Genomic DNA, 13,525 nt, shown 5'->3' on the forward strand with positions numbered 1-13,525 from the left:
TTTATAATCTAGAGGGGGAGACGGACAATTGAAAGGGCCGCTGAGAGAAGGGGCTACTGGGAGTAAGAGCTGGTGGGACAAGAGGATGCCGGGAGTAGGAGCTGCTGAGACAAAGGGCTGCCAAAAGAACAGGCTGCTTAGACTGTACGCTTGTTGTCGGCCGGGAATGTGTATATTCGTTATATTTTACTCTCCCAAATGCTTAGTACAGTGCTCTGCACACAGTAAGTGTTCAATAAATACGACTGAAAGAATGAATAGGAGCTGCTGAGAGTAAGAGCTGCTGGGCTGGTTGGAGAGAGCTGCCCCCCCCAACCCCGACCTCTCCCAACACCCTCCCCCCCCCACACACACACGCACTCCTCTCCCCCACGCCCAATTCATTTGGCACCCCATCCTCAGTAATTTGGCACCCCATCCTCAGTAATTGAAACTGGAGAAATGGTGGAGCCACTTTCTTAAGTCCCAACTCCTTAGCAGCAACTTTCCCATCCACCCCAACTACACACAGAAAGTTTCCATCCTGAGCTCCTCCTCCTCCTCCTCCTCCTCCCTCCTTCTCCCCAGCCTCCCTTCCCCTCCACCATTTCCGGCCCCATTTCCCAGGCTCCAGCCGGTCACCGACCGCTGGGGGCCCCTGTGTTTGTGTAACTGTATTTGTGAGGGAGAGACTCTGTGAGGTTTGTTTGAGAGAGTGTGTACTAAGTCTGTGTGCAGCATGGTGTGGGCCTGGAAGTGGCGTCTTGGCGAAAACACCGTAACTCACTGAATCTGGGCTGCGCAGAGGGAAACGGAAAGTTAATGTCATATTTACTTCACGGAGAAAACCCAGAGGGAAAATTTAGACTCCAGGAATTTGGGGGCTTAATCAATCAGGACCGTTCTTCTGTATGGCTCTGAATAACTGGATAAGCAATTATTGAAGGTGTGTGCGTGAGTGCTTGCCTGTGTCTCTGCATCTCCCAGCCTCCCCTCTTTGGTCTCGGGCCGCTCTTATGCTCTGGGACAGACTGGGACGTGCTGGGCCGGACCTGGCCGGGGGAGGTGAGGACGAGGTTGGGCTGAGCCTGTTTCTCCTGGGCCCGAGTCACAGCTGCAGTAAACCCATCAATGCATCCCTCAAGCTCTGGCGTGTTTTTCCGTTTCAAATTCCTCACTTGGGTCTCAGAAAGGCCAAAGGATCCACGTCTCTGCCTCCCTCCCCCTGCTCCGGCCTTAGAGCCGTCCCCCCATCCTTTCCATCCCCCCCCCCATTCCAGGCTGATAAAAATAGCCCCGTTCCCAGGGAACCGCTGTGGCCTCCGGCGCTAATAGGAGCCAGATGTTTGCCAGATGTGCACCGCCAGCCCGCCCGCCCTCCCGCGGGCCCCAGGCCACCCCTGTCAGGAATGCAGACGGGGCTTGTAGGGGCGCGATGGAGACGGGTCGGGGTGGGGGAGGGGAGAGAGGAGCCTGGAGGGGCAAAGAAGAGAGGGAGAAGGGGAGGTGACTCTATCCCACCGCAGCAGCCTCCAGAGGCCCCAGGCCCTAGGCTTGGGGTGGGAGAGGGGAAGGGGAATAGCCAAGGAGAGGCATGGGCAGGCTGGGAGAGGGGTCTGGAGCAAGGCCCAGCTGAACCGCCTCCCCACTTCCCTCATTTCCTTCCCATCCCCCCATGATACATAGCTCTATATTCTTCCTCCCAACCCTCCCTGCCCCCCTCTATTTCCCCTTCCCTCATTCTCTTCTCTCCTCCTCTCCATCCAACCAGGCCAGCCAAACACCTGGTACAAACGGAATTTATTTCTCTCCCAAACCAGAGCCAGAAGCTCGGGAAGGTGGGGGGAGGAGGGGTGAAGGAGGAAGAGGAGGAGAAAGAGAACGAAAAGAAGAAGGATGAGGAGAAGAAAGAGAAAGAAAAAAGGATGAGGAAGAGGAGGAGAAAGAAAGGATGAGGAAGAGAAGAAAGAGAAAGAAAAAAGGAGGAGGAAGAGACGGGAGGTGGAGGAGGAGGAGAAGAAGAGGAAGAGAGAACTGGGGGTGAGGGTGGTGCCTCAGCTGCAATCTCCCACCCTTCAGGACTTGTTGACCCCTGAACCGCAGGCTAAGGGTGTAGCCAGCTCTGGGGGGTGGGGGATGGGGGGGGGCTTCTGGGCTGAAGCCCCAGGCTCCTGGTCCATGCCCTATGACCTCAGGAACTCTCCCTTCCCCAGGGACACTGTTTTTCCCTCCGGAAGACCACACTTCTGCTCCCCAAGTAGTCCCAGGAGACAGAGCCCCCAGACAGGGGGTGATGGGGGGGCATGAAAGGGGGGGGGCGCAGAGGAGAGAAGGGGATTGCTGCTCCTCTCCCAGCCAGGGTCTGACTCCAGGGTCGTGGTCACAGCATGGCCTCCTTCACCCTCTGGACCTGGGCCTGAGAGCAGGGGCGGGTGTGGAAGGAAGGTCAGGGAGAGGGTCGGGGGAAGAGCCTGGGGGCTTCCGTTCCCAAACCCTGGGCCAGGGAGAGGAACGATGAAAGAGCGACCCCAGGACCCGGAAACCCAAGAACTGAGGCTAAGAGCGGGGGGGGGGGGGGGGAGTCCCAGTGCCAGGGGGCAGTGAGGTAGGGTGACACTTGAGGGGGGGGGTTATCTCTAGGTTACCGGAGCACAAGAGTGGCTCTCCCCCTCCTCCTCCCCCTCCCTGTAAGGGCCTACCCCTCACCAAACCCCTCAGCTCAGCCCCTCCCCATCACCTCCAGCGCCAGTCTCTTCTCCCGCTCGCTGATCATCTCTGATCGGACCTCCTCCATGTCTCTCCTGAAGGGTAGGCCGTGTCACATCCGGGAGTGGGGGGCAAGCCTAGCCCCACCTCTGGCTCCCAGCAGCTGGGATGGGGGGTCTGGACCATACCCATCAGCCCCTTGGGTCTCTCCCTGACCCCCACTCCACTGTCCTGCTCAACAACTGGCCTTAGAGGTGGGGGGAAGGATGTCCCCAGACCGCTCAAAAGGACAAGACCTAGAGAGCTCCCCCCTCCCTACGGCCCCATCTTCCTCTTTGGGCCTCAACCACTCAGCCCCCACACGGCAGCACACCCCAAGGCAGCCCCCACCCCAGGCCCCGCACCATCCCGCACTCACTCATGCCTCGTCTGCAACAAGTCGAGCAGGTTCCGCAGAGAGGCCAACTCTGCCCTCAGCTCTCCAAGCAGTCCGGGCTCCTCCAGCTCCGAGCCTGGGCTCGGGGCACAGGCCTGCGGGGTCTCGCTTTGGGGGCTGGAACGGGGGGTGCGGTTGGGCTGGGATGGGGGCTTGGGCGGGCTGGGCTGCCCGGCCCCTGGCTCCTGGGGCAAGAAGGGGAAGGGAAGTCAGATTTTGGGCGGGGAGGGTCGGCCCCGAGTCCTTGGGTGTCTGCTGTGTGACCTTGGATGAGTCCATTTCTCTGTGCCTCAGATACCTCATCTGTAAAATGGTGATTGAGACTGGGAGCCCCATGTGGGGCAGGGACTGTGTCCAACCCGATTTGCTTGTATCGACCCCAGTGCTAGAACAGTGCCTGGCACACAGTAAGCACTTAAATACCATAATTATTATTATTATGGTCATTATTAAGAAGAGGGCACCGATCACCCCCAAACAGATGTCCAGGTGATGGGAGCTCTGAGGCCTAGTGGATGCTCTGCTCCACCCTGGATGGTCACGGCACTGCCGGACGCCGCTGGGCCCCGACCTCCAGGGATGCCCAGCTCAGTTCTCCCAAGTCGGGGTGTTCTGTCTCCCCTCGCCCACCCAAGCCGCGGGACGGCCAGCCCTGACCCCGGCTGGGGGACGGCCAACACTCACAGGGGCCGGAGCGTGCACTGCAGGGTGGGAGGGTGGACGGCGACCCTGGAGCTTAGGCCGTTTGCTGGTGGGGTGGCTGAGTTTCGTGTCAGTCACCGGGATGGCATCGAAGCTGCCAGCGTTGCCATCTGTGAAGTCAGAGTGCGGGGAGAGGGCAGGTGGGAGCCGGGAGCCCCGCCGCGGTGACCCTCAGGATGTTTACACCCTTGTCGAGGCGGCAAACGTGTCTATCGCCTCTGTCGTACTGTACTCTCCCAAGGCTAAGTAAACGCTCAATAAATACTATCGATTGATTGACTGGCTCTGGGCACCACCCTGTCCTCACCTCTCAAGCCCCGTTACCTGAAGTTCTGGGGCAGGGGAGTCACAGTGTCCACACCCCTCCCCCCACAGACCGCCTCCATCCTTGCACATCCGCCAGTCACAAAACTCACACTCTCACATCTCACACGCTCACTCTGAGTACACAGAGAGAAACCAGAGTGAAACACAAAGCCAAGAATGCAGTCCACAGCCCCCGGCCTGCCTCCCGCTCAGGATGGCTGTTTGGGGAGGGGACACTTACCTGAGTCCCGAGCTCTCTGCCTTTCTCCGGTCGCTGGCCTGGCCCCAGAAGGCCTAGAAGACAAATCCGACCACCTATACTTAGTTCCTCAAAAACCTCTCCCTCTCCTCACCCCAGCCCTCCATCCCCCCAGAATCTAGAGGTTCGGAAGCCTGAACCCTCCAGCCAGCTCCCGTCACCCCTTCCCCACACCGGGCTCCGGGGTCTCAGCCCCCGTTCCCCATCTCCTCTTCTCTTGTCCCACACTCCCTCATACTTGCTGGCCACGGGGTGACCGGGTCTGGTCTTGGCTGGTACAGGAGGGCCGGGGGCTGGCTTCTTGACTGGAGGCGGGGGAGGCTTGGGTTCCATCTTGTTGGGCTCTTTAGCTTCTCCGGTCGTAGGGACATATGAAGGGTGTAAGGGAAGAACAGCAAGGACGTAGAAGATGGAAAGAGCTCCCCGACCCCGGGGAGAGGAGAGAAGGGAGATGGGGCTCGGCGGAGGGAACCCTGTATCCCTGGCACCTCCGTGGGTGGGTAATGGGTAGCACATGGGGCGCGCCATTTTACTGGGTCAGGAAGCAAAGAACACAGGTGAGGGTGAGTGGAGGGGAGCACCGCCTCTCTCGAGGCCCCCAGCTCCCTCCCCAGGCAGCCTCCCGGCGTCCCCCGACTCACCTTTCGGCCTGCGTCCCAATCTGCTCTCCCCTTTGCTTGGGTGGGGGACTCGCTTCTCTGGCTTCTGCACTGGTGGGGTGGGAGGGGAAGGGGTCACAGGGGACCGGAGCAAGTCCAAGGCCTTGGATTCCACACTGCTCTCCTGCCCTTCCCCGCTCCCCTCCCGGCCGTGCCCAGGAGGGGTGGGCAGGATGGCCCCCGGGGCCTGGAGCCTCCTACCTCTGCCCTCCACCCCTCCCGAGCCCTCAGTACCTGCAACCCGGTCAGGAGGGGTTAAAGGTCAGTCTGAAGCGGCACGGAGGCAGGGATGCTTTTGGGTTGGGACGGGCTGTGCCCGGCTGCTGTTCCCGACACCCACCGACTGCTCTGAGCTCCTGCCTGCTCGGGCCTCCCCTCCCCCACACTTCCCCCCGCCCCCCCCCACCCCTCCGCTCCCTGCTGCACACAGGAAGCCAGCCCAGGGAGAGGAAATGAGGGGGTGAGGCCCACCAAGGGGCCCAGCACGACCGCCCCAATCTCAGCCCCTAAGGGGACAACCGCTACCCGGGAAGTTAGGACTCTTTGGGAACCCCCCGACCTTCCTCAAACTCCAGCCCCTTTATAGCTCTTCAGCACCCTCCACCCACTCCCTTTCTCTTCATCAGCCTCTCCTCCCCAGCTCGCCTCCTCAGCGCTCAGTGCAGTGTCTGGCACCCAGTAAGCGCTTAACCAATACCATCATCATCATCATCATCCCCTTCCCTTTTCCTCCAGGACTCACGTGATTCCCTGGGAGACGGCCGTGTGGGCCGGAGTGGCTTGACCTGCAAAAGAAGTGGGGGTTAGGGGACAGAAGGATTTGGGGAGGGTGGGGTTTGGGGGTGAAGGAGGTTGGAGATGGGGTTGGGGATGAAGGGAATTGGTGACGGAGGGAGATGGAAGGAGATGGAGGAAGGAGGGGTTTTGGACGGAGGGAGTTGGGGAATGGAGGGTGTTGGAGACAAGGGGTTGGTGATTGAGGAGGCTGGACGATGGAGGAAGGAGAGGGCTAACTAGGACTGGGAAGGAGTTGGGCAGGAGGTGTATAAGTGAAGGATTGGGGTGGTTAGGGTTTGGGCGGCCAGGCTCCGGGAGCTGGGGATTCCAGGAGAGGAGGCGGGATAGCGGTTTCAGAGAGAGAGGGGTCAGATGGGGATGATCAACGTTGGAAACAGATGAACGAGGTCGAAGACAATGATGGTGATGCTTGAAGGCTCACCCTGCAGGAGGATTTGAGTTTCCAGAGCCAACTGACTTTGGTACTGCCGACGCCAGTGACCTCAACTGGTTTCAGCACCCCAGGAGACACGGGGAGACGGAGGTGGACGCAGAGGGGGATGGGGCAGCTGTCCCCGGGACTCCCGAGGGATGGCCTTGGCAGACGGGGGTGGGAGGGGCGGAAGCACTCACGGGCAACAGCAGCAGCACGAAGTTGTCGGGGAAGACGCCGCGGCGACCCTCGTGCTCTCCCTCCCACCAGCCCTCGTCCTCGGTGTCCTGGGAAAAGCCAGACGTGAGAAAGGGGACAAAAGGGGGGATCCCACTGCCCAGGGCCGCCCCCGCCTCAGTCTTCAGCCTCCTCTGCCCCTTTCTGTGCCCCCCGGCCTGTCCCGTTCCTGATCCTCTTGCCCCCACAACCTTCAGATGTCCCCTACCCAGGGACCCTGCCCACCTTCCTCAGCACCCGGATCAGGTCCCCCCGGTGTAGGGCAAGTTCATCGGGGGCCTCGGGTTCGTAGTCAAACATCACCCGGCAGGTCTCCGGGGTCCACTCTGTGGTGAGGGGAGACCCCGGGTCAGTCACCCCCGGAGGAGCCCGTACAGTTCGGGAATTGTCCCCGGCCCCTCCCACGCCGGGTTGCCCCCTCCCAGGGGGGGTGGGCAAGTGGGGGCAGGGCCTCCCTCCCTCTAGACCACAAGCTCACTGTGAGCCGGGAATGTGTCTACCAACTCTGTTATATTGTTCTCTCCCCAGCGCTCAGTAAGTGCACAGTAAGTGCTCAGTAAATACCATCGATTAATTGACTGATTGGACCAGCATGGGAAGGGGAGGTGATAGGGCCAGGGAGATTATCGGGGTGGGAGCCGTGAAGTTGGGAAGGAGTGTTTTTGAGGGAGTGTCGGGGTCTCGGAGGGAAGAGGGGATTCACTCACCTGATTGGGTGATGGGAGAGGGTTTCTCTGTTCCCTCTGGGATCTGGTACACAGAAGGAGGACTTGGGGGAGGGATCCGAGGCGGGCGGGGGTCACTCGTGCATAGGAATGCCCGCCCCTTCCCCACCTGCTGTCCGCCTGACCCGGGGTCCTCTCCCCATCCCCACACCCACCAGCTCTTCCTCTCCCCGCACCAGCCCACCTTCTTCGCAAATGTCTCCTCCGTGATCTTGGGGTGCGACCGGGATCCCCCCTTGGCCTTGGGAACCACATCGGGGATGGGGGCTTCTGGGGGAATAAATATTGGTCAGTTTGGAGGGGCTTCTGGGGGAGGGGGCACAGAGGGGCAAGAGAGGTTTGAATACTTCAGTTTCTTCATCTGTAAAATGGAGAGTCAACACCTGTTCTCCCCTCCGCTTAGACCGTGAGGTCCGTGTGGGACAGGGATTGGGTCCTAACTAATTATCCTGTATCTACCCCGGCGCTTAGTATAGTGCTTGACACCGAGTGAGCGCTTAACCCATTCCACAAGTGTGATTATTATGATGCGGGGGGAGGCTCCCAGGGGAGTTGTGGAGGGGCAAAAGAGCTGAAAAGGGGAGGGTAATCCAGCGCTTAGAACAGTGCTTGACACATAGAAAACGCTTTACAAGTGGCATCGTTATTATTATTAAACCTGACCCGTTGGTCCCAGGGTCACCTCCTGCACGAAATTGGAGGGGAAGGCGCCGAGCTGTCCGTTTTTCTTCCCCAGCCACCAGCCGTCTTCGATCTGGAGGGGACGGCAGGGTGGGCGTTAGAGGACCCTGAGAGGCCTGGGACCACCCTGCCCGAGTCCCTCCTCCAGGAAACTCGCACCTGCGCCCCCCGCCCCCCAAATCCTGTCCCGTCCCCCCCACCCCTCACCTCCTGCAGCACCCGCACCAGCTCTCCCGCCTGCAGCGCTAACTCGTCCTGCCGCTCAGGCCTGTAGTCGAAGCTCACTTTACACCATCGCTCGGGGGGCGGCCGGCCTGGAAGCGAGGGACCCCGGGGAGGACGATGGGGGGGGGGGGATCTGCCCTCCCCGCCCCCCCAAGGGCTAACCCCAATGCCAACCCCCCCGAGTCGTCCCCTCCCCTAAAAAATCAGCCCCCCGTTGGGCCAAGGCTAATAATAACGACAATGGTATTTGTTAAGCGCTTACTATGTGCCACGCACTGCCCTAAGCGCTGGGGTAGATACAAGCTATTCAGGTTGTCCCTCGAGGGGCTCACAGTCTTCATCCCCATTTTCCAGATGAGGGACCTGAGGCCCAGAGAAGCGAAGTGACTTGCCCAAAGTCACACAGCCGACAAACGGAGGAGCTGGAATTAGAACCCACGACCTCTGGCTCCCAGGCCCGGGCTCTTTCTACTGAGCCACACCGAAGTGGGATCGAGGTGGAGGGAGAAAAGTAGCAGGGACCCAGGAATCCGGGCTCCCAGTGGAGGGCCAGGGCACGGGGGCCGGAGCAGGGTTATGGGCCCATCGGGGCGAGTGGACCCTAACCACTCCCAGCCTTCGCCCCAGGACCCCAGACCCCTCACCTTGGCGCACGGAGCGGGGTCGCCTTCCCTCCCCGCTGCCGAGGAGGCTCGCTGGGATCTCCTGAAGCCGGTGGAGGACCGGAGGGGGAAGAAGAAATAAAGGGAATAATAATACTAATAATCATGGTACTTGTTAAGTGCTTACTATGTGCCGAGCACTGTTCTGAGCACTGGGATAGATCCAAGGTGTTCAGGTTGGACACAGGCCCTGTCCCACATAGGGGTTCTTGATCCCCATCGTCCAGATGAAGTCCCTGAGGCCCAGAGAAGTGACGTGACTCGTCCAAGGTCACACAGCAGATCTGCGGCGGAGTCGGGTTTAGAACCCAAGACCTTCTGACTCCCGGGCCCTTGCTCTAGCCGCTAAGCCATTCTGTACTTCGAAGGAGGAGGGAAAGGGGAGAACGAGGGGGGAGAGACGGATCGGGAGGGGAGCTGAGGGGGGTGGGGGTGACTCCCAGCCCCGCGCTCTACCCACTGAGCCACGCTGGGCTTCGAAGGAGGGAAAGGGGAGAAGCAGAGGGGGAGAGACGGATCGGGAGGGGAGCTGAGGGGGTGGGGGCCGCAGCCCGGCTCTTCCCAGGTGTCGGGGGGTCGACCCCCTCCTTCCAGCGGCTGCCCGAGGGCCCCGGAGGGGGTGGCTTGGGTGTGTTCGGGAGGAGAGGCTCTGGGTGGAGGGGGCCCGGGGGTCCTCACCTACCTGCACGCAGGGTTCCGGGAAGAGTCCGGAGCGGCCGGCCAGGTCCCCGCAGAGCCAGCCTGGCTCCGAGCCCCGCCGCACGCTCCGCACCACGTCTCCGGCCGCCAGGCTCAGCTCGGTCCGGCGCCGCGCCCGGTAATCGGCCAGGACCAGCACCTCTGGGCCCGCCGGGGGTGGCGGGGGGGACGGGACGGGACGGGACGGGACGGGACGGGACGGGACGGTGAGGACGGGGCGGGGACCGCCCCGCTCACACATACCCGCGGCTCTCGGAGACGCACAACCCACACTCCCCCGGGTACCCTCACGCGCACAGGTATACACCCCCCAGATACCCGCACACGAATAGGGGTACACACACACGTACCCTCACGCGCATAGGGGTACACACACACACCCAGGTAACCTCACGCGCACAGGTACACCCCCCTCCCCAGGTACCCTCACGTTCACAGGTATACACCCCCACCCCCACACACCAGGTACCCTCACCCACACAGGTACACACACCCCCAGGTACCCTCACTCGCACAGTTGTATACACCCAGGTACCCTCAAGCGCACAGCTTCACACACACACACCCCCCAGGCACCCTCCCGCGCACAGGTACACACACACACACACACACTGAGGACAGACCCGCGGGACAGGGGGTTGGCCCTTTTCCCCCCGCTGGTTCTGGGTCCGTCCCGCTCCAGCACCTACCCATGGTGTCCGGGGGGGCTGGGCCGGGCTGAGCGGTGACCGGCGCCCAACGGGGGAGCGAAGCCCGGCCGGGGCGGGGCGGCAGGTGAAGCGGCGAGGGGGCGTGAGGGGGCGGTGGGCGGGGCGGGGCGGCAGGTGAAGCCGCGAGGGGCGTGGACGGGTGGGTGGGGCGCTAGGACCAGGCCGGGGGGCGGGCTCGCCGGGCAGGTTCGCCCCCTCTTTCCCCCCGGGGTGAGGGTAAGAGTCGGGGGGACGCAGGAGGGCAGGGGGCAGGTGGCCCCTCCGCCTCCCCAGCCCACTCCCTCTCTGCCCCTGCCCCCCGCCCACAGGTGTGTGTGAACCCGTGCCCTTGAAGGTACCTGGGTGTGCCCACCGCCACACGGGGCAGGGGAAGGCCCCGGGCCACCCGGGCATCGGAGCCCCACGCGGTGGCGAGGCCGAGCTCGGGCCCCCACAGACCACCGGCCTCGTCCGCGGCCGGAGGACGCCGGGGACGGCCGGTCCGTCTCGACGGCCGAAACGGCCCCATCCTCTGACGCGGGGCCGGCCGCGACGGACCGACGGTCCACCTCCATTAACGGCCCAAGGTGTGTCGTCCCCTAAGGAGGGCCGGCACTTTTAATCGCCGGAACTCACTTGGCAAGGAGGGGCAGAGTTCACGGCAGGCCTCCCAAACTTAGACCCGCGGGCCTCCGGACCGAACGTCCGGGTCCTCTCGGGGAAGAGCCGGTGCTTCGTAGGTCCCGGGGACTGTTTAGAAAACAAACGCGAGAGTCCAACCGGCCCCACGGCTTTGTCTCCCAGCCTCCCGCACGGGTGGGTCGGCCCAGAGGCCAGACACTGGCTTCCTTCCAGCTCAGATAGCCATCCTGGCCTCTTGACTTCCATTTCCTTTCATCTCTAAAGCAGCCAACCAACCGACCAACCAAACCAACCAACCGACAGTCCGGGGCCCGGTCCCGCCCCACGACCTGCAGAGTGGCCAAGTTCTGCTGGAATATTTGTGGGGTGGGGCTGCGGCTCTTCCCTCTACCCGCCCGGAGAGAAAAATCAGTGGGGCCGGCGGGGCCCCCGGCCTGATAGAGACGGAAACCAGACCGTAGGTACATCTACAGCTCATTTATTTTTTTATTTGCAGGAGTGAAACAATCTTCAGGGATTTTCCCCCCTAAACATGAATTGTCCAAGTAAAACGAACTGAACTATAGAAATTTAGCAAATTGGAAAAAAAAAAAAAAGGAGCACAACAAATCTGGAAGGGGAGGGAGAGAAGTTGGGAGGGGAGAGGGCAGGGAAGGGGAGAAGAACTGAGGAGCCTGGGGAAGGAGTGGTAGGGGGAGAGTGTCTTTTTACAACATATGCATAACTCCATGTGATTCACCTGCGTGGGAATCAGACTACAGGGCAGGTGAGCCCAAGGACTAGTCACAAGAGAGAACTATTTTGTTTTACCCCCCCCCCAACATCTTCAAGAAAATTTCAATTTAAAGCTCAAGGTAAAAAAAAAGGAAGAGAAACAAAAACCCAAGCCTCAACCACCTTCCGATAACCAATCATAGGAGTTTCTTTTTGTTTTATAAAAAGATTAATAAAAATATTGAAAAAATTATGTTATCTCCTTTTATATTTGATTACGCTAGTAGAATTCCGAAGTTTCTTAGAAAACACACCGGAAACTGCCCTCGAGTTCATGTCCCGGGGCCCAAGAGGATACACACGGTTCTGAAATCGCTTTGGGATTGGAGCGCAGACAGCCAGGGGCTGCCTGAACTGGAATCCGGATAGCAGGGGAGGGAGGGGCCAAGACTTTGCGATACAAAACTTGGTTAACTTCCAGCATCAAAGGAAAACACAAGGTGGTTTAAAAAAAAAAAGAAAAAGAAAAAGAAAAAGAGAAGGCCCTTACTCACCCACTCCGTACAAAAACCAGTGGTTTAAAAAAAAAAAATTGTCATTGCTGTTTGGTCCCAGCTTCATTTTGACATTTCGATGTTCATTCACTCGCAGTGCTGTTTTTCCAAAGAATCAAAAACACTTTTCCCCAAATTATAAACCTCCGATTGGTTTTACTCTGTACACCTCAGCCTAAAAGAGGGGTAGCAGGACTTCTTGAGAAAAACAGGAGATGGTGGTGGGGAGAGAGGGAGAAGGGAGGATTTGGGGGGGGGGGGGGGGTAGAAAGAGGGAAGAAAACTGAAAATGGCCAGATTAAGTGCCCACTTCTCGCAGCTCAAAGTGAAAATGAATTGACGTGGTCGGTTCGGAATGGGGCAAATGAAATTCAGATAATTGCGTTCTGCGCCTGTTACTAAAAACAAAATAAAAGCAAGAGACCGCACACAACAAAACCCCCACCTAGGCTGAGGTCAGAGAGCCAGAGGCCACCCCCCGCCACCCCCAGGTGCCTGACCTCTTCCTAGCCAGAGAGAACCCACAAGTGGACAGACCAAAATGCAACCAGTCAATCTGATCGGCTCCGGTGTGGGGTAGCGGTCCGGTCCGGGGGCTCGGTGTGGAAATGCTGCCGTGAGTTTGGTGGGATTTTCGTTTTATTTTGCGGGATCCTCTGTTCGGCAATTTGGTGTTCCCCGGGTGCCTCTCCTCCGGGGCCTCAGGCTCTCTCCAAAGGGAGACTCGGCGCTCTACTCGGCGGGGGCCTGCAAGTTGTCCTTCTCCTCCCGGTTCTCGGTCCCGCTCTCGTCATCTTCGATCTCGCCCTCTTCTCCGCTGAACTTGTCGTGCGCCCACTTGGGGCTCGTGCTGGACTTCCGGAACATGAACCGGCCCCTCCCCCGAGGGAAGGCCCCCCGGCCCCGACCTCGGTTCACCCACTTCTCGCCGCCTTCACCCTCTCGGTCGTCGTGCTGCCGGGAGACAGACCCCTTCCCCTTAGTCCCGGGTGTGGGAGAGACCGCCCGGGCCTCTGCGGCCCCCACCCGCCTCCAGACCACCCCCTGGGGCGGGGGAAGAGAAAGAGAATAGGGGGATAAAGAAGTTCTCAGGCAGCTTGCAGTGGACACCCTCTGTCCCCGTGACACACACACTCTCTCTCTGCCCCAACTCGGACCACCTACCTAGCCTAACCAGCCTGATGCCAGCTGCAGGGACCCCCTTTGGCTTCCAAATGAAACCAACTCAGCTCTGGTCACTCCAACCACCCCAGTGACCCTGGAGCCCTGGCTTTCTGCTCTGAAAGGCAGGCACCGGCTCCTTTTTTGAGTTTGAGGTGCACGTGCTTCTAACTCGGATTTAACGTTTGTTATGGTGTGCCTGTTTGTTACGGGGTGCCTGCCCCGGCCCCTTCTTCCCCCGACCCAGCAGAGAACCTCTCCGAGGGCGGAGAGGTTCGA

General features: G+C 60.3%; 2 protein-coding genes across 6 annotated transcripts in view; both read right to left on the reverse strand.

The window, feature by feature from the left end:
- Positions 1 to 1,954: 1,954 nt before the first annotated feature.
- Positions 1,955 to 6,804, reverse strand: SH3D21 (SH3 domain containing 21). Its single transcript, XM_039914349.1, has 10 exons — positions 6,720 to 6,804; positions 6,458 to 6,544; positions 5,790 to 5,832; positions 5,030 to 5,098; positions 4,627 to 4,738; positions 4,371 to 4,423; positions 3,806 to 3,933; positions 3,104 to 3,306; positions 2,717 to 2,780; positions 1,955 to 2,395 (listed from the first exon to the last, which is right to left on the reverse strand). The coding sequence occupies exons 1-10, from the start codon at positions 6,792 to 6,794 to the stop codon at positions 2,360 to 2,362; spliced, it is 870 nt and encodes a 289-aa protein (XP_039770283.1). The 5' UTR covers positions 6,795 to 6,804; the 3' UTR covers positions 1,955 to 2,359.
- A 4,475-nt stretch (positions 6,805 to 11,279) lies between these two features.
- The window catches only part of THRAP3 (thyroid hormone receptor associated protein 3), a 67,094-nt gene continuing 64,848 nt past the window's right edge, over positions 11,280 to 13,525 (reverse strand). For all 5 annotated transcript variants that reach the window (XM_029080378.1, XM_029080379.2, XM_029080375.2 and 2 more), the window contains one exon: positions 11,280 to 13,039. In XM_029080378.1, coding sequence (XP_028936211.1) covers positions 12,818 to 13,039 — 222 coding nt within the window. In that variant the 3' untranslated portion in view covers positions 11,280 to 12,817. The remainder of the gene's footprint in view (positions 13,040 to 13,525) is intronic.

Source organism: Ornithorhynchus anatinus, chromosome 16 (assembly GCF_004115215.2).
Source record: "Ornithorhynchus anatinus isolate Pmale09 chromosome 16, mOrnAna1.pri.v4, whole genome shotgun sequence".
NCBI classification, from domain to species: domain Eukaryota; kingdom Metazoa; phylum Chordata; class Mammalia; order Monotremata; family Ornithorhynchidae; genus Ornithorhynchus; species Ornithorhynchus anatinus.